The 20,370-nt window shown below is 49.6% G+C and overlaps 1 protein-coding gene across 1 annotated transcript in view; it reads right to left on the bottom strand.

Annotated features, from left to right (window-relative positions):
* The window catches only part of LOC144937290 (uncharacterized), a 147,065-nt gene that overhangs the window by 32,076 nt on the left and 94,619 nt on the right, over positions 1-20,370 (bottom strand). Inside the window, exon 4 of the mRNA XM_078864697.1 lies at positions 4,843-4,904. Coding sequence (XP_078720823.1) covers positions 4,843-4,904 — 62 coding nt within the window. The remainder of the gene's footprint in view (positions 1-4,842; positions 4,905-20,370) is intronic.

Here is a 20,370-nt window from a genome sequence, read left to right as displayed (position 1 = left end):
GCGGCGACAACATAAATAAGCACTGCCAAGTGAGCGTTCGACCACAGTAGAGAAAGTATTTTTATATAAAAAAACACAGTTGCTGAGCACAGGCCCTAGGGCCCAAAGCATCAAGCGCCCAGCAACAAAGATCCCCATCAGAGTTGTCACGGTTACGAGGACCAGGTCCTCAACGTAGGAGGAAACAACAAGCGAAGTTCACAGGGACGGCAACCACGGTGGTAGTAGTAGCAATAGAAGAGTGATCGGGAGGCCACTGGCCGCCGGCGAGCGAGTGATCGGAGCGAATCAGAGAGTGCTCGATGAGCAATCACTTTAACTGCTGCTCCACTCTGAAATCTCTCAGGTGCAGTGAGGTAGGAGCTGGGCGCTCCATCCCAGAGAGATGGCCCTTTGATCCGAGATCTACAATGTTTTGGCAAATCAGATGACATGTGATAAAAAAAGTCTTTGGAGGAGCTGCGTATTTGGAGCATGTGATGAGAAGAGGGCCCAGGGCATCATCTTCCAGTGCTGTTCCCTAACCGCCGTGTCTCACGCTCTTCTGGCCACAGCTTCTTTCACACCGTACATAGCCAACCACGCTAATCGGAGGTGTGAGTATCCACCTTGTGGCAGAACTAAATTGATATTAGTCTGACAATTAAATGATAAAGTGTGTGATGTACAACAAACTCATTTGCCTCCATGAACAAAATATGTAACAAAAATACCTTTTCCCCAAATGGTGAATAGATATGTGTGATAATAACATGTGATGCTACCAGCCACAGCTACACATCTCCTATGGGACCCTGGTCTCACCCGATACACAGCTCTTGATCCATTCCCCACAGAATTCTCGTCACGCTCAAACAGAACCCTTGAAGGATAACACAGGTCAAAGGTCGTAGCGGTACAACCTTGCAAGTGCTCACTCACACCACAGCTGGCATCAGGGCCTCCACTAGAGGGAGCTCTGGAGGGCATTTCCCCAACTGCCGATCGGCTGACTGGTGAACCCGTTTACTCGGTGGACTGAGGCAATGGGGAGTGGGGGGGTGTGAAGAGAAACCTGCCCAGTGGTTCATCTGCCGCGCTGGGAGAGAGACTCGAAACGGAGACCTCTGGATTGCATGTCCACTGTGTGCCAACTATTACACCAATGTGGTACCTCGCTGTGGTTGACAGCGAACTGCAGAATGTTGGTGAACCGTACGTGTATACTCATACCGAGTTCGTACTTCCCCAAGGATAAACACAAATTCTGTATACTTTTGTTCGTGACATTCCAATTATCCTCCATTGATTACAAAGGTGGCTTCATTGGATTAAATAATTGATGGCTGTTTTAGGCAGGGTTCTGAGATGGAAATGCAGCGCAGATGATACGTTAATATGGTAATGTGGTAATGTGCTTCGTGGTTTTTGAATTGGGGCGAAGCTAGAAAATCGTCACTCCACGCTGTCATTATCAAGTTGCATGAAAATGTAATTAGCCAATAATATGTAATTTTTTCGATTTAAAGCTTTCGTGACTGCAGGGATTCATCTTCTTGGTTCTTTCGGTAAAGTCACGTAGAAGGGAAGTAATAAAATATTTTTATTATTTTATTACTTCCCTTCTACGTGACTTTACCGAAAGAACCAAGAAGATGAATATGTAATTTATGCGTACATATATGTATAATACGAGAGTTCACCGGCAGTCGCCGATCGGTGGGATAGGCTGCGCCGGTTCAGCCATCAGCCAATCGAATGGATGCGCCAAGTTCAAGGGCGGAGCTCAGGGGTTATTGTGGGTAAACATCTAGAAGGTTCGTGAGGGGGCGTGGCTATAGGCGGGGCTTGGTGACGTGTGAAGGGTTATAAGGGGAAGCAGGAAGCAGCTAGGGGTCAGTGTGTGGAGTCTAGAGGTGAGACCACGTCTCGTGCCTCCGACACGCCAGCGGCCACGTGGCGAGCAGGAGGACGTCTCCTTGCGCGCCGTCTGCCAGCGGCGCGCGGGAGCGGAGCACAAGCGAGCTGTGCGCGGAGTGGCAACATCGAGCGCGCGGAACGAGAGTGGAGCAGGGTTGGAGCGAGAAGAACGCGGAGCTGTCCGGTCGACGGGAAATAAATAATAAAGAAGACCCGAACTACAGATCGGCGTCGAAGTGCTTTATTACATATGCATACGCACAAATATGCATAAACAAACCCACCCTCATGCACACATACGAGCAAGTACACACACGGATGTGTAACAGCTACAGGTGCACCACGCATGGATGCGAGTGCACTGCACACGCAGAGCCTCGTGTGGTCTTTAACAAGTGGGGCGAGCGCTGTTAGCGAGCAGCACTTATAAAGGCCGGAGTGGGTGGCCAGCACCACGCCCGAACACCTCTGTCTCCATAGTGACGATGTTTACACGTCACCCCAGGTACTCAGAGGCTAGGTCGACCTAGGGCAGGGGTCTGCAACCTTTAAGACATAAAGAGCCACTTGGACCCGTTTCCGAAGGAAAAAATAAACTGGGAGCCGCAAAACCATTGCAACATTTAAAACAAATATAACACTGCATATATTGTTTCTTACCTTATTGCTATATACAGGATCGTGCAGTCAGCTGTCAATCTGAATAAAAAAGGACGTTTTCACTTAACAATGTAAAATATATTTTTGCAAATTAATAGCTAAATTACCTGGTTAATGGGATTTTTGCTCCTGAACCTCAGTGCACAGTGTCTGCACATCAGGGCTGTAAGACGTCACCTTCATTTCCACACAGGCTTGCAAGCTGTCATCTGTGAGGCGTGATCGATGTTTGTTTTTAATATAGTTCATGTTGGAGAAGACCTGCTCACATACATATGTGGAGCCGAAGATCGACAGGACTCCAAATGCATACTTTTTCATGTTTATATAAGTGTTGGGGATGGCATTCCATGTTTCGAATACAAGTTTGTCCTGTTTGGGAAGGTTTTCAATATCACTCCATTTATGATTCTGAGCCAGAATGGCCTTCTGACGGGCAACATCCTCAAGAGTAGCGGTCAAGCATTTGAACTTGGACACCCATATATCTTTGTCGGCTATATCGGCCAGTTCCATCTCAAGATCAGGTTGACTTACACCTGCAAATGCAGTCATATTCAATAGGGATGGATCGATCGCCAGGGGAGTGACAGGGAAGGATAATGTCGTTTTTTCCTCTCTGAACTCACAGAATCGTTTCCCAAACGAACTCTTTGCATTGTGGTGATTGCAGACTTGAAATATTCCAAATTTATCGTATCATGACTTTGTTTGAACTCTCTCAAAGAGGGAAAGTGAGACAGTGTACCTCTCTGTAAATCTTTGACAAACACTGTCAACTTGCGCTCGAATGCCAAAACCTCCTCCAGCATGTGCAGGGCTGTGCCTCCTTTCCCCTGAAGGGTTGTATTTAGCGTGTTTAGATGTGCTGTCATGTCTACCATAAAATGTAATTTTTCCAGCCACTCTGGCTGTTCCAGCTCAGCAAAGGTGAGCTCTTTGCTGCCCAGGAAGGTTTTTACTTCTTCCAAACATGTGACAAAGCAACGGCAACGTTATTGCCTGTCACCGGGCGGGCAGTGTGGAGCGGAGTGGCGACCTGTCAGCAGCGGCAACGCCAGAGCAGGTGTCACAGTGCGCCTCCTCCCCTCGCTAGCATCCGCCCCGGAGCCGCGGTCAAGGTTCAAAAGAGCCGCATGCGGCTCCGGAGCCGCAGGTTGCCGACCCCTGACCTAGGGGAAGGCCCAGATTTGGTTCAGATAATTGTCACTGGGGTTGGTCGTGAGCAGGAATCAAACTCGGGTTGCCGGGGTTCGTGGCGCAGTACGCTAACCGCTACACTACAACTCTCCACATACACACATTCAAACTAATCTAATGATTAGTTGTACTGTATATAGCATAGTTCATGTAAACTGCATTTCACAACACCGTGGAACCACAGACAAGCTGGAAGGCTACCAGGCAGTGAGCCAACAATTTTGCTCTGCAGTTCTCTATATATTAAGATGTTTTGAGCCAATTAGTGAGTGATTACACGTGACAGGAAACCCAAGAATGCGAAGAAAACCCACGCATGAGAGGGGGCAACACTCTTGCCTACAGGAGGGATAGATGATATGAGTCCACAAGTTGCTGTACCGCATTCTGCTGGCGAGCTAGGGTATGGGAAGGGAGTCTCGCAACATTTTGTAATTTGTGTGGTGCTCAACAAACCCTCGCTGCTGCCTCCACACAGTTCTGGATTACAAATGCACCACCACATACAAAGATACCCCATATAGCCCCGGCAAGTGCTCTTTGCGAGTAGCACCTATGAAGGGTCGGCACAGCACACCAGGGGGTGGGTGGCCAGCACCACGCCCGGCCGCCTTTGTCTCCCTAGTGGTGATGTATACACACCGCACCAGGTACTCATTTGAAGCTGAGTCGACCTAGGGGAGGCCCGGGACCAGATAATCATCCCTGGTCTTAGCAGTGAGTGGCAATCGAACTCGGGTCACCAGGTTTGTAGCGCATTGCGCTATGTGCTACACTACTCCTCCCCACCACATACACACGCACACACATGCATGCACGCACGCACGCGTGCACACTCGTTTACTCATGCAAACACGCGCACACGCGGACGAGGCTCACAGAGATGCACCGGTGAAGAAGTGCACAGCGAGAGAGATAGAAAGATCAAGTGAGAGATTTGGAAAGAATTAGAGATGGAGAAAGACGCAGAAAAAGCGACAACAAGGTGAAGAGAAAGACGACTAACAACGAGAGATTGACAAAAGGGAGATGGTGAGGCACGAGCGGAAGGAGAGAGAAGAGCGTGATGTGGCTGAGCGGTACCTTGAGTGAGGGAGCCATTCTGCCCCGCATCCGCCGATGAGCATCGCTTCTGTGGAGAAATGCTGCACTCACGCACAAAGACACACAGACACACACCTCCGATGAGCACAGTTGGTTACGTACTTTACGAAAGAAGTTCAACACGCATGCATGCACACATAGATGCATGCACACATAGATTCGTGCCCCACCGTAGACTCCTGTGCTAAGGCCAGTGTAACACGGACAGGGTCAGCACAACGAGCACCGTGCCCGACCTCCTTTGTCTCCCCCCAGTGCCGATGACAAGACCCGGGGCTGGCGTTTGAAATAACGCAGTCGCAGCTCGCCAGCGTGTGCGACGCGAGTGCCCAATGGTGGCCGCTGCCGCTGGCAACTTACCCGGGAGCCAGTACTGAGGTCAGTGTCTCCGTAGCGATGAAAGTGCCGCCGCAGCATTAACCAGAGGGGGGGGGGGGGCCTGCCGGGTTCGAAGCGCCAAACCTTTGCAACAAGCGTCGAACGTGCCCATTGCCGAGCCACGTGGTCCACCCACAGGAAAGCCACGTTGTGATTTCTCATCATTTCGGGTGGCAAGGTGGGCACGGTGGTAAAACACTGGTGTCTCACACCAGGAAACATTTGGAATCGATTCCTGACTCAGGAACTTTTCGTACGTAGGGTTTGTACATTGATCTCTGTTCCACTTCAGGTTTCCTCTGGGTTCTCCGATTTCATCCCAATGCTGAAAAATTACCCGCAAATTACTCATTTGGGATTAAACGTGGCAATGCTGGGAAAAAACTTAACAGGATCCCCCTGAAATAGTGGCCTGAGACCCAGCGAGGCTCCCCTGGGTGAACAAGCATCATAAGCACGCCTGCACCACTGCCTTTATTTCTTTAGATTTAAATTTTTTATTACATTCACAAACTAAAATATTACAATTGCGAATAATTTTCCCACGTGTCAGGGCCACTTCAGTGTTCCTATTTAGCCGCATTGTAGTACATATGTGGGGTGGAAATATCTCGCATTGGGCCCTATCCAGCGAATTTTATTATGAAAAAATAATAATACTGGGCTTACAACACGCAGGGCTACAGCTTCTATTAGCGTCCACAAGGCTGGCTACTGGATTCAGACTCATGCCCCCCTGCAAGTGAGGTCATTTCCCCACAATTAAACACGGAGTGCTCATTTTAGCGAGCTGCTGCCACAAAGTCACGCACTCACCGCAGCGCGGAAAAGCCAGCGCAGCAAGCGAGCTGCTACACAAAGTCTTCCCATACGATGCTGCCAACTTGAACCCGTTATGAATGCCCCTCTAATTTACCCAGCAAAGCCTCACAAAGTCGCTCTATTCCGGAGGGGTTCCGCATTTGGATACTTGGTCAATTTAAATCGCGCGTTTGGCGTGTGGGCGGAAACCACAGCGCTCCGGAGAGAGTCCACACACATACGAGGGGATAACACCCCCAGCTGGATTCACTCTACACGTGGACTAAGACCATTGCTGTTCCACCACCTCCTGGCCAGCTCACAGTCTCTATTCACAGGTGGTCACCCACCTAAGCAGATTTGCGCAGGCTGAGACCTGCTTAGCATATGAGATCCTCAGAGATCGGGCACTCTAAGGGTAATTCTTAAATAAGTCGCGTGACTTTAACTAGGCAAGCCGCCATTGGGATCGATGGTCTGTTTTTAAAAGATAAAAAAATAAAAGTCCAAGTACCCATAATCACATGAGCAATGGACAATACTCATCACTGTTGGAAATCTTGTGGCAGTGGTGGCAGATCCACATTCCTATAAAAGGCATCAGTGCATTCATAAGACGACCGCTGTGAATCTCTGAGAAAACAGTGCTCATTTTATTGACCCCAGAGACTTTGTTGTGGGCCGAGTTGACTCCTGCCACTCGGAGCTTGTGAGCACGGGTCACACGCACACCGTCACACACTTCCTTTAGTCAAAGGTAGAGGTCGAGCAATGAAATTAGCTCAGGTGCACGGTGGACTGTCAATCCCAAAATCATGAGACATGGCTAATGTTGTTGATGACTCAATAACGAACTTTGGTTAATGATGCAGATACACGTTGGCCTCCTCCCGCAAATATGTTGCAGGGCCCGTGGCCTTCACTCAACAATTTCCAACCTAAACCATCACAAGTCAAACCCTCACCCGGCGACCCGATTTTGATTCCCGCTCACGGCCAACACCAGTGGCTTGGAGTGATACCTGAATCAGTCCTGTGCCTATCCTGGGTCTACTAAGTATTAAATGAGTGTAAAAAAAATCACCACCGGGGAGACAAAGGTGGCGAGGCACGGTCCTGGCCACACTACCCCATCATGCCCCGTGCTGACCTTCATAGGCGCTGTTACTCGCTAACCGCACTTCCCCAACAGTCCGCGTAGGCGACACGGGGGATCATTGTCTTTTGCGAGGGTGCATGTGTGTGAGATTGCAAAGGCACCTTAGTACACGCGCAAGTATTCATGTGTGCGATGCGACGCGTGAACTTATCATACCCAAATCACATCGTGCGCCTCCTCGTCGTCATCAGCGCCGCATTTAATAGCATCCCGTGTAAAGAAAACGGGGTGCTCATGAGATCGATGCGTCCGTGTCGAGCAAGATATCTGTTACGTGGCAGCGTTCACACGGCGGGCAGCAGTGCGAGCGCCTCTGGGTGTGACTCGTGTCCCTCCTCCCCCTAGGTTCAAGTGGCTAAAAGCAAGATGGCGATACGGTCGATGTCATCAGCGCTACACACAGACAGAGGTGGCGAGGGGTGCATCACCTCCACCTTGTTCTCAGTGGCTTTGATAGGTGCTCAGTAACCTCAAGCATGTCTGTGTGTGTACGCACATGTGTTTGCATGCACAGTTTGTTGTTGTTGCGTGTACGTTTGTGTGAATGTGTGCATAACTGTGTTTATAAGCATTCGTGTGTTTATGTGCATGTACTGTGCCAGCCTTCACAGGCGCTCACTGACAGCGCTTGCCCCAAAAAAGGCTGTTGAAGCTAGAAGGGGGACATTTGTCTTGACTTCTACGTGCTGCATATACAGGTGTGTGCGTGTGTTTTGCCTCACGGCAGATGGGGAGCGTACGTTCACAGGAAGTTCCTGTTTTTTTATGCTAATTTTGGTCACGTGACCAGGAAGTGACGATGTTAGATTTTCACTGTACCACGCGGGCGTCGGCCATTACACAGATAAGTCAAGATGGCGGCACGCATCACATCTCAGTGAGACCACAGCCGCACTTGTCCATTGTGGGAGCTTAAGAAGCATTATCTGTAAGTTTGTTTATATTCCTATAATATTGGCAATGCTGTTGTAATGTTGGAATGACCGTTATAGTGATGTAAATGCCTTTATGGTGCCGTTAAGTTGTTGTAGTAAATACGAGGCCTAGTTAGTAACGAAGCCTGCGACTTTCCTTATTGTGAATGTTACTTGTGATTTTGTAGGTCGAGTCAGACTTGTGCCTATGTTGCGATCCTGAGAGTAAAGATGACAAAGCATCTCATCCACAGTTTAGTGTTATGTGTAATGCTGTGCATTTGGGGTGCAGTGGGATGAATACACGATGTGCCTGTATGCAACGCACCGGCTTGTGCTCTTGTCTAGCTGTTCAGTGGTAATGTAGGGGGCCTGGTCCGTCCAGGATCTATTGTTATCTAAGACAATGTTCTGATGCTGTGGTGTTCATTGTGTTGGTGTTTCCGGATTATAACAGATGCTGTATCTGTGTTTTCTCACCAGTTTTACCTTGTTACAATCAATAAATGACGATTGGAGTTGGACGTTCATCCTGGCTCCGAGGGTTTATTGAACGCAAGGTTATCTACTCGACTAGCGGTGCAACGCAGCGCACAGCGAGGCCGAGATAGTAAAAAGACATTCTTCTCAAAGCTCCCAACCAGTGCTGCAGCCAGCCCTGCAGCAAGTAAAACGACAGTCTTCTTGAAGCTTCCAACCAGCCCTGCAGCCAGCCCTGCAGCGAGTAAAAAGACACTCTTCTTGAAGCTCCCAACCAGTGCTGCAGCCAGCCCTGCAGCAAGTAAAAAGACACTCTTCTTGAAGCTCCCAACCAGTGCTGCAGCCAGCCCTGCAGCAAGTAAAAAGACATTCTTCTTGGAGCTCTCAAGCAGTCAGCCTGCAGCAAGCAAAGGCGCTCTCAAGCAGTCAGCCTGCAGCAAGCAAAGGCGCTCTCAAGCAGTCAGCCTGCAGCAAGCAAGGAGCTCTCAAGCAGTCAGCCTGCAGCAAGCAACCAGCTCTCAAGCAGTCAGCCTGCAGCAAGCAAGGAGCTCTGCAACGAGTCTACATTAAAATCGTGCTGCAAGCATCGCAGCATGGAAAGCCACAGTTCAGCAGGGAGAGATACTGAAGAAGGTGATTTAAGCAATCCAGGACCTCCCATCCTGCCTCAAGAGGACCAAGGGAGTTCAAGGCCCCAAAGAGAGGTCAGGTTGACACAACGGGCCTTGGAAAGCTATGAGGCTGAGAAACAGGACCTTGATGCCAGGATACAACGGGCATGGAACCGGGTTGAAGCAGATTCATCTGAAGCTTCAAACGCCTCAGACACAGTGGCCTCAATTCAGAGGGCCATCCAGCGAGTGAATGTGAGCAGCTCAAGCTACAAGCTCCTGGTAAATAAATACATCTCCCTCCTGATGAAGGTGAAAACAGATGAGGGCATTGAGGGAGTGCGCACGCAAGAACACTTCCTCGAACTGCTCGATGATAATGTGCAGGCAGTGATACAAGATGCAATGGACCGTGTGGAGGGCTCAAGAGAGACACGATCTCAGCACTCTGTCTCATCCAGGTCCACCACAAGATCTAAAGCCTCAGCACACTCACATATATCATCTACTAGTATGACAGCAGCTCAGGCACGCGCCGCAGCAGAAGCAGCAAACGCCCGTATCGCCTACATGGCTGAAGAGGAAGCCATGCTAATTGAAAAGGCTCGCATACAAGAAGAAGCAACCATAGCAACTGCTGCCGCACGGAGGAAAGCAGAGCAGGAAGAAACAAGCATAGCAACTGCTGCCGCACGGAAGAAAGCAGAGCTTGAACAGCAAGAGAGTATATTAGTGGCTACCGCCACGCGGAAGAAAATTGAGCTGGATGCTAAGTTAAGCACCCTACAACTCAAACGGGAAGCAGCTGCTGCAAGGGCCCAGGCAGAGGTGCTCGAAGCAGCAGCCAACCTAGATAAGGAAGAGAATTGGAGTGAGTTTGGCACTCAGATACCTGTCAAGGACCGTGATCAACTCACCAGAAAAAATATTTTGGACTGGTCTGAACAATGCCTCAATGCTCCTCCACCAAACAATACTGAACAAAGGGTGGACGTTCAGGCTTCGCCATCTCCACACCGAATGAACATGAATGCTGACTACAGGAATGGTGGAAATGCATATCCTGCCCTGAGAGTTAGTCGCCGACTCAGCGTCGCGCACGTGGGGTCAGACGTGGATGCACCAAGTCAGACCCACATTCCAGACAGTCACGTAAGGGGACCCAACCAACGTGATCGAAACCCTTTGGGCTCACAGTCCAACGCCATCGCAAATGACGGCATGCAAGGCAATACAGCCAATAATGCCACCTCACAAGCGCCAGTATGGACACACCCTGGATCAGCAGGACTAGGGGACTTTGCTAGGTACCTGGCTCACCGCGAACTAATCAACACAGGACTCGTTAAGTTTGATGACCACTCTGAGAACTATCGAGCCTGGAGATCTACCTTCAGGAATGCAATCCGAAATGCAGACATCTCTGCAAGTGAAGAACTCGACCTGTTGGTGAAATGGTTAGGAAATGAGTCTGCAGAGTACGCAAAGAGGATCCGGTCAGCACACATTGACGACCCCACCTCAAGCCTGCATGCGGTGTGGGAGAGGCTCGAGGAGTGCTATGGTAGTCCAGAAACCATTGAGAAGGCTCTCTTCAAGAAGTTGCAGAACTTTCCAAAAATCTCTGGTCGAGACAATAAAAGGTTACGGGAGCTTGGAGATCTTTTGATGGAGCTTGAATCAGCCCAGGCTGATCCCTACTTACCAGGTCTCATTTTCTTGAATACCTACCATGGCGTGAACCCCATCGTAGAGAAATTGCCATTTGACGTGCAGGAAAAATGGACAGCGGGTTCAAGATACAAGTCAGAGCATCAGGTTGCATTCCCCCCATTCTCTTTTTCTCAAAGTTTATCCGCAACCTGGCTAAGACTAGAAATTACCCGAGTTTCATGTTTGGCACCACGGGGATTTCCAGTCCAGATCTCCCAAAAATGGAAAGAACGATGGCGAAACGAGGAACAGCGAGAGTGCCAATTTCCGTACACAAGACTGAGGTCTCTCCTACGACATTCGCAAACTCCGTCCAAGCAACCACCACAAAGAAAAAGATAGAGGATCCAGAGAAGCAATGCCCATTGCATGATAAACCTCACTCCCTCCAGAAATGCCGTGAGTTCAGGAGGAAGCCATTGGAAGAGCGGAAGAACATGCTGAAAGAATTTGGAGTGTGCTTCAAATGCTGTGCTTCTACAAACCACCTTGCAAGGAATTGCAAGGCAGATATCAAGTGCGAGGAATGTGGCAGCGACAAACACGCAACTGCTATGCACACATTTTACTCGAAACCAAGTGGCACTAAGGCTTCGGATCCCGAAGCAGAGCACGGCGGGGAGCAAGGCGAGACCGTCGCACTCACTTTGTCAATCACAACCAAATGCACAGGAGTCTGTGGAGAAGGCTTCAAAGGAAGATCTTGCTCAAAGATATGCCTCGTCCGAGTCTATCCCAAAGGACATCCTGAAAGGGCAGTAAGGATATACGCCATAATGGACGACCAGAGCAACAGGTCTTTGGCAAGGTCAGAGTTCTTTGATCAGCTAAGTGTAGGTGGGAATTCCTTTCCATACACGCTCAGAACATGCTCAGGACTGATGGAGACAGCGGGAAGAAGAGCGAGCGGCCTCATGGTGGAAGCCATAGATAGCACCATGAAGCTAGCCCTTCCTACGGTGACAGAGTGCAACGAGATACCGGACGACAGGAGTGAGATTCCCACGCCCGAAGTTGCACGTCACCACCCACACCTGAAACCCATAGCAGAGTTCATCCCGCCATTGGATCACACGGCACAGATTTTACTTCTGCTCGGCAGGGACATGCTGAGAGTCCACAAGGTTCGCAATCAACGCAATGGACCTCACGACGCTCCCTACGCCCAGAGACTCGACCTAGGATGGGTCATCGTAGGTGACGTTTGTCTCGATGGAACACACAAACCAGACCACATTAGCACATTCAGAACGAGTGTGCTCGTGAATGGACGCACGTCGCTCTTCAAACCGTGCCCCAACCACTTCACGCTGAAAGAGAAACTCGGCGAGAGAAGTCAAGGCTGTACCGTGCAGACTTACGAAGAAACCACCACGACTTCGCTTGTACATCCACCATCTTCGCTGGATTTTGTTCCTCCACGTTTCTCCAATCCAGTCCTCACTGACAAGAGGAAGCCAAAGACGAAGCCGCTGCTCGTCGCTCTGCTGGTGGTCGTGGCGGTGGTTGCTGCGGCCGTGGCTTCTTCGTTCCTAGACCCGGAGCTGTCATCCGAGTGGGAATCCTGGAAGGAGTTCCACGGCAAGGCCCCACAACCGGAACATACCATCCCAAGGCTTGAGCTGTGTGGAGCGGTTCTTGCTACAGAGGTGGCGGAACTGATCTTAGACGAATTTGACGTCAAACTGGACGCGGTCAAGTTTTACACGGACAGTAAGGTCGTACTAGGCTACATAAACAACCAAACCAGAAGGTTCTACACCTACATCAGCAACCGGGTGGAGCGCATCAGGAGATCGACGCAGCCGGAGCAATAGAATTACGTTCCAACTGACCAGAATCCAGCAGATCTCACAACTAGGTCTGTCCCTGCATCTCTGCTGAATCAAACCATCTGGCTGACGGGTCCAGCGTTCCTGTTACGATGTGACGGTGGCCCATGTACTACCAAGGAGACCTTTGGACTCATAGAGCCCAAGTCAGACAAGGAGATTCGTCCTCAAGTGACAACTTTCGTAACAAATGTGCGACCAAGAAGTCCACTGAGTCCACACCATTTTGAACATTTCTCGAAATGGACGACGCTCGTGCGAGCGATAGCACATTTAACGCATATCGCAGACTGCTTCCACCGCCCAATGAGAGGCACCACTGATAGCTGCAATGGATGGCATCACTGCACAGTGCCACGCACTGAAGACGAGCTTTCCAGACCAAGGAAATCAATCTTCCGCTGTGTGCAACAGGCAGCTTATACAAGTGAGATCAAGGCCATCAACAAGGGAGAAGACCTTCCTAGGGTCAGCACCCTCAGGAAGCTAAACCCCAGGATGGATAAAGACGACTTGCTCAGGATCGGTGGTCGGCTAGGGAATGCCAAATTAGATGAGAATGAATAAAACCCCTTCATAATCCCGAGCCAGAGCCACATCGCAATTTTACTTGTGCGCCACTACCACGAGAAGGTCAAGCACCAAGGTCGGCACTTCACAGAAGAAGCAATCCGATCTGCAGGGCTGTGGATCGTTGAAGCAAAGAGGTGCATCGCCAGCACAATCCACGAGTGTATCTGGTGTCGTAAGCTACGTGGAAAACAGGAAGAAAAGAAAATTGCAGACCTCCCAGCCGATCGACTCAGTGTGGAACCTCCCTTCACCTCTGTAGGGATAGACGTGTTCGGACCATGGACAGTCATCTCCCGCCGCACCAGAGGAGGGCTCGCGAACAGCAAACGTTGGGCAGTGCTGTTCACCTGTATGAGTACACGAGCAGTGCACATCGAAGTCATCGAGTCCATGGACTCTTCGAGCTTTATAAATGCACTCTGGAGATTCTTCGCCATCAGAGGGCCAGCCAAGCAACTCCGTTCTGATTGTGGAACCAATTTCATAGGAGCATGTAAAGAGCTTAAGATCAATACGGAGAATGTCGAAGATGATTCTGTCAGGAAATACCTGTGACCAAGGCTGCACATGGATCTTCAATCCTCCCCACTCTTCGCATATGGGTGGAGCCTGGGAACGCATGATCGGGATTGCTCGACGCATTCTCGACTCCATGCTATGTGATGTCGGGTCCACACGGCTCTCTCACGAGGTCTTGGCCACTCTCATGGCCGAGGTCTCAGCCATAATTAACTCAAGACCCCTGATCCCCGTCTCAACCGACCCGGAGTCACCATTCATCTTGACTCCTGCTACACTTCTTACCCAGAAGACAGATGTGCTCACAGCACCTACCGAGGAGGCCAGCACTGCAGACCTCTACAGACGTCAATGGAGACAAGTGCAGAGCTTCGCGAACACGTTCTGGCGTCGCTGGAAAAACGAGTACCTTACGACACTCCAAGTGTGCAACAAGTGGCAGTCTAACAGACCAGACATCCAAGAAGGCGACCTCGTCCTACTGAAGGACAACCAAGCCAAACGGAATGAGTGGCCAATGGGCCGCATCCTCAAGTCGATTCCAAGTGCCGATGGAAAAGTTAGAAAGGTCGATGTTATATGATTGCGAAGCAAGGTGTCGCAAGAACTTTCATCAGGCCCATAGTCGAGATAGTACTACTTCTCTCTCGCAAAATATGGACGAATAAGTCGACCCGTTGAAGTTGTTATACACTTGTTTATGAGATAGGAAATAAATGGTGGTATCTCCTAGATACCAGACGGGGAGTGTCTTGCCTCACGGCAGATGGGGAGCGTACGTTCACAGGAAGTTCCTGTTTTTTATGCTAATTTTGGTCACGTGACCAGGAAGTGACGATGTTAGATTTCCACTGTACCACGCGGGCATCGGCCATTACACAGATAAGTCAAAATGGCGGCACGCATCACATCTCAGTGAGACCACAGCCGCACTTGTCCATTGTAGGAGCTTAAGAAGCATTATCTGTAAGTTTGTTTATATTCCTATAATATTGGCAATGCTGTTGTAATGTTCGTTATAGTGATGTAAATGCCTTTATGGTGCCGTTAAGTTGTTGTAGTAAATACGAGGCCTAGTTAGTAACGAAGCCTGCGACTTTCCTTATTGTGGATGTTACTTGTGATTTAGTAGGTCGAGTCAGACTTGTGCCTATGTTGCGATCCTGAGAGTAAAGATGACGAAGCATCTCATCCACAGTTTAGTGTTATGTGTAATGCTGTACATTTGGGGTGCAGTGGGATGAATACACGATATGCCTGTATGCAACGCACCGGCTTGTGCTCTTGTCTAGCTGTTCAGTGGTAATGTAGGGGCCTGGTCCGTCCAGGATCTATTGTTATCTAAGACAATGTTCTGATGCTGTGGTGTTCATTGTGTTGGTGTTTCCGGATTATAACAGATGCTGTATCTGTGTTTTCTCACCAGTTTTACCTTGTTACAATCAATAAATGACGATTGGAGTTGGACGTTCATCCTGGCTCCGAGGGTTTATTGAACGCAAGGTTATCTACTCGACTAGCGGTGCAAAGCAGCGCACAGCGAGGCCGAGATAGCGTGTATTTACTGTTGTGCAGTTTACTTATGTGTGTATATGGGCTGTCTCTGTATCTGTGTGCGTACGTAATGGGGGAGTGCTAGTGTAGCGGTTAGTGCACTACGCACCCAGTGACCCGAGTTCGATTTCCTCTCACGGCCAACACTAGTGACGATTATCTGAACCGGTGCTAGGCCTCCGCTAGGTTTACTCAGCCTCAAATGAGTACCTGGCACGGTGTGTAAACATCGCCATTAGGAAGACAAAGCCGGCTGGGCATCGTGTTGGCCACCCACCCCCTCGTTTCCCGTGCCGGCATTCATAGGCGCTCGCTAACGGCACTTATCCCAACAGTCTGTTAAGGCTATACGGGGGATCTTTGTGTTAGTATGTAATGTGTATACTGTAAATGTGTATGGGTGCATGCGCCATGTGAGTGTGTACTGCGTGTGAGTGTGTCGGAGTTGGTGATCCGGCTGGCGTTGATTGATGAGCGTGGCTTGTGAACTCTTTGAATTACAAGCGCAGGAAACACTGCACTGTGGCTATTAATACGTTGGCCATTAACAACAAGAACCAAATGTAAAAATGTCACGAGTAGCTCCTCCAACCACTCTTCCTGTGTGCTTCATGCGGCACACACGCGAGACGTGTGGCCCCGAGGACAACAACCCCCTCCCCCTTTTAACAGACGGACCTGTGGGGCAAGTGCTGACAGGCGAATCGCACAGTGGCAAGCAATTTGTGTGTAAACCTAGCCTGGGCTTCCTCTAGGTTCACTGCGTTTAAACTTATGATGCAGTGCCCCTGGCAGTATGGTCGTGACTATCAGTACCGGGGCACCCGAGCATTGTGCCATCATGCGCCACCACACATTGCCACGCGCGCCACCACACATTGCCACGCGCGTCGCCACCGCCATGCGTCGCCGCCGCCACGACCACCACGCGTGCCCCCACCACCACACACCCCACTGCACATCGCCAGATGCCCCCACATACTACCACGCGCCCCAATACACGCCACCTCACACCTCTGCTCGCCTTAATAGGCTCTCACCAAGACCACTTGTCCTATCAGCCAGCCCAGGCTATTAAGGTCATCACTGTGGCTGTGTGCACGTGGTGTGTGTGGTGCGTGTGTTGTGTGTTTGCGTGTGTTGTGTGTGTGCGCATGTGTTTAGATGTGCATGGGCACGCACAAGTGTTTCCGTATGCATGTGTAGTTACGTGATTCTGCGCGTGTGCGTACGTACACTCTATCTCCATTACATTAGCAGTGTGTGTGCGTATGCAGCCAAGCTGGATTTCTGACTAAAAATATGACTGTGTCCAGGGAGGTTTCCGAATGGCATCGAGTGACGCGTGCACACGAGACGACGGACACGCCGGCCTCCATCAGGCGCTGCTCGCCAGCAGCACTTGCCCCAACACTTCGTGGGGGTTACATGGGGGGATCTCGTCTTCGTCGTCCTTTGCGTGCATCTGCGCGTGTGTGTACACGTGTGTCTGTGTGTACGGTTGTGTGGGGTGCGGTGATGTAGCAGTTATCTCAGCTGCGCTACGAACTCGGCGACTTGAGTTCGTTTCTCACTCACGGCCAACACCGGTGACAATTATCAGAATCGGTCCTGGGCCTCCCCTAGGTCAACTCAGTCTCAATTAAGTACCTTGTGCGATGTGTAAAAACATTGCCACTTTGGGAGACAAAGGCAACTGGGCGTGCTGCTGGCTACCCACCCCCACGTGTGCCGTTCCGGCCTTCAAAGGAGCTCGCTAACAGAACTTGCCCCAAGTCTGTTACGGCTATACTGGGGGATCTTTGTTCAATTACCACCAAACCACAAATAAAATACCTAAACCAACTTGCGCCGGAGGCCCCAGGGGGAGAGGCACATATGACATCTCCTGGCTAAACCCCGCTGGTGGAGACAGGAGACAGAACCCTCCCTCCCAACCCCTGGGGTTCCTCCAGATACATCTGGACACGACTATGGTTGGCCACGTGGAATACTTGAACGCTCACGGCAGAGGAGAGGTTGCCACTCTTCTGTTGAGATGGACTCGTGTTGAGTACAGAGGTCCCAGGTGGACTGTTTCTAATTCTGTCTGGTGGACTGGTTCTGGCTCCAGTCACTATGCGGGGTGGACACTTCACTCGGGGTAAAGGAAACTGCCAAACAACATGATTTGTACGTTTGCCCACTGACAAATAAATTATCAGTCTATAATTTTAATGGTAAGTTTATTTTAACAGTGAGACAGATTAACTACAAAAAAAATCCAGAAAAACGCATGTCAAAAATGTTATAAATTGATTAGCATTTTAATGAGGGAAATAAGTATTTGACCCCTCTGCAAAACATGACTTAGTACTTGGTGGCAAAACCCTTGTTGGCAATTACAGAGGTCAGACGTTTCTTGTAGTTGGCCACCAGGTTTGCACACATCTCAGGAGGGATTTTGTCCCACTCCTCTTTGCAGAACTTCTTCTTCAAGTCATTAAGGTTTCGAGGCTGACGTTTGGCGACTCGAACCTTCAGCTCCCTCCACAGATTTTCTATGGGATTAAGGTCTGGAGACTGGCTAGGCCACTCCAGGACCTTAATGTGCTTCTTCTTGAGCCACTCCTTTGTTGCCTTGGCCGTGTGTTTTGGGTCATTGTCATGCTGGAATACCCATCCACGACCCATTTTCAATGCCCTGGTTGAGGGAAGGAGGTTCTCACCCAAGATTTGACGGTACATGGCCCTGTCCATCGTCCCTTTGATGCGGTGAAGTTGTCCTGTCCCCTTAGCAGAAAAACACCCCCAAAGCATAATGTTTCCACCTCTATGTTTGACGGTGGAGATGGTGTTCTTGGGGTCATAGGCAGCATTCCTCCTCCTCCAAACACGGCGAGTTGAGTTGATGCCAAAGAGCTCCATTTTGGACTCATCTGGCCACAACACTTTCACCCAGTTGTCCTCTGAATCATTCAGATGTTCATTGGCAAACTTCAGACGGGCATGTATATGTGCTTTCTTGAGCAGGGGGACCTTGCAGGCGCTGCAGGATTTCAGTCCTTCACGGCGTAGTGTCTTACCAACTGTTTTCTTGGTGACTATGGTCCCAGCTGCCTTGAAATCATTGACAAGATCCTCCCGTGTAGTTCTGGGCTGATTCCTCACCGTTCTCATGATCATTACAACTCCACGAGGTGAGATCTTGCATGGAGCCCCAGGCCGAGGGAGATTGACCGTTCTTTTGTGTTTCTTCCATTTGCGAATAATCGCCCCAACTATTGTCACCTTCTCACCAAGCTGCTTGGCGATGGTCTTGTAGCCCATTCCAGCCTTGTGTAGGTCTACAATCTTGTCCCTGACATCCTTGGAGAGCTCTTTGGTCTTGGCCATGATGGAGAGTTTGGAATCTGATTGATTGATTTCTTCTGTGAACAGGTGTCTTTTATAGGTAACAAGCTGAGATTAGGAGCACTCCCTTTAAGAGTATGCTCCTAAGCTCAGCTCGTTACCTGTATAAAATACACCTGGGAGCCAGAAATCTATCTGATTGAGAGGGGGTCAAATATTTATTTTCCCTCATTAAAATGCAAATAAATGTATAACATTTTTGACATGCGTTTTTCTGGATTTTGTTGTTGTTATTCTGTCTCTCACTGTTCAAATAAACCTACCATTAAAATTATAGACTGATCATTTCTTTATCAGTGGGCAAACGTACAAAATCAGTAGGGGATCAAATACTTTTTTCCCTCACTGTATATCAAATGATTTTTTTTAGATTACAAAAATATCAATATTAAAAATCACTTAAAACCAACTAACATCACCGTGCCATGTTAAATGTTCATTTAATTTTTTATACAGCGTCCGTTTGTACAATTTGCACCTCACAACTGCTGAGGAACCAGAGGAGCGGGAAGGTAGCGGCCATGCGGCGAGGATCCTGGCACCGACAAATCCACAATTTCTGCGGTCCTCTGGATATTAAAGATGTTTTCAGCCAATTAACGAGCATTGATTCAAGTGGGAAGGAAACAACCGGAGCACCCAGAGTAAACCCCCGCGTGTGCGACGAGGCAACACTCGATCCCACACATTTGTGAGATCCACCAACCATCGGCGCCTCCGGTCCTGGATTCACAGGCACGTGCGTAGCCGCCACCACCACCACGACGACGACCAATGCTACAGAACAATTGCGGTGGAGCACACGACTGACGTGGGGACTGCGTGGTGCGTGGCGTCTCTTTCCAAGTGTGGAGACGGGGTGACATTGCTTCGCACGCTCAGTGTTTTGGTCTCGATTTAAATGAGCCTCAAAAAACCTGGTGACGCGGGAAACAGCAGAGGATAACTTCGCCCAAACGCGGTGTTGTCAAACGCGTGTTTCGGCTAAACAGGTTTTACCTCATGAGGTGTTTTCCGGAACACGGGGGTGATGTTTCGGCTGTACACGGTTTGGCGCTGCTAAAACTCTCATTTCCACGCCGAAAAGGAATGAGCGGCCTGCTTGCACTGTACTGTATATGCTCCGCAGTCCACTTGTACTGTATATGCTCCGCAGTCCGCTTGTGCTGTATTTGCTGCACGGCCGCTTGTACTGTGCAGTACATTCTGCGCAGTCTACTTGTACTGTACCGTAGGTGCTGTGGATGAATACGTCATCGCATTCATCCCTCCCCACCACTCATCCGGTGTCACTCCGTGCGTTGAAAGGCCTCTTCCAACACCCCCCATCATCACCACCACCACCACCATTCATCTTAAGTAAAAAAAACATGTTTTACTGTTTTTAATTTCATTCCTTGTCTTTATAATACATTTTACATGTACTATGTGTCTGTTTTTTTACGTGACACCAAAGTGGGGGGACGTCGAAAAGAATTAGTTAAACAAAGAGGGAGAGGGCTGGGCGATTATTTCCCACGAGGCCTGTTATTTGCTGAACGCAGGTTTTCCCATCAGAGCATTTTCCAGCAATGTAACCC

Source organism: Lampetra fluviatilis, chromosome 18, assembly GCF_964198595.1.
Source record: "Lampetra fluviatilis chromosome 18, kcLamFluv1.1, whole genome shotgun sequence".
Taxonomy (NCBI): Eukaryota; Metazoa; Chordata; class Hyperoartia; order Petromyzontiformes; family Petromyzontidae; genus Lampetra; species Lampetra fluviatilis.
Note: the sequence above shows the minus strand (reverse complement) of the source record. Positions and strands in the feature narration are given on the sequence as shown.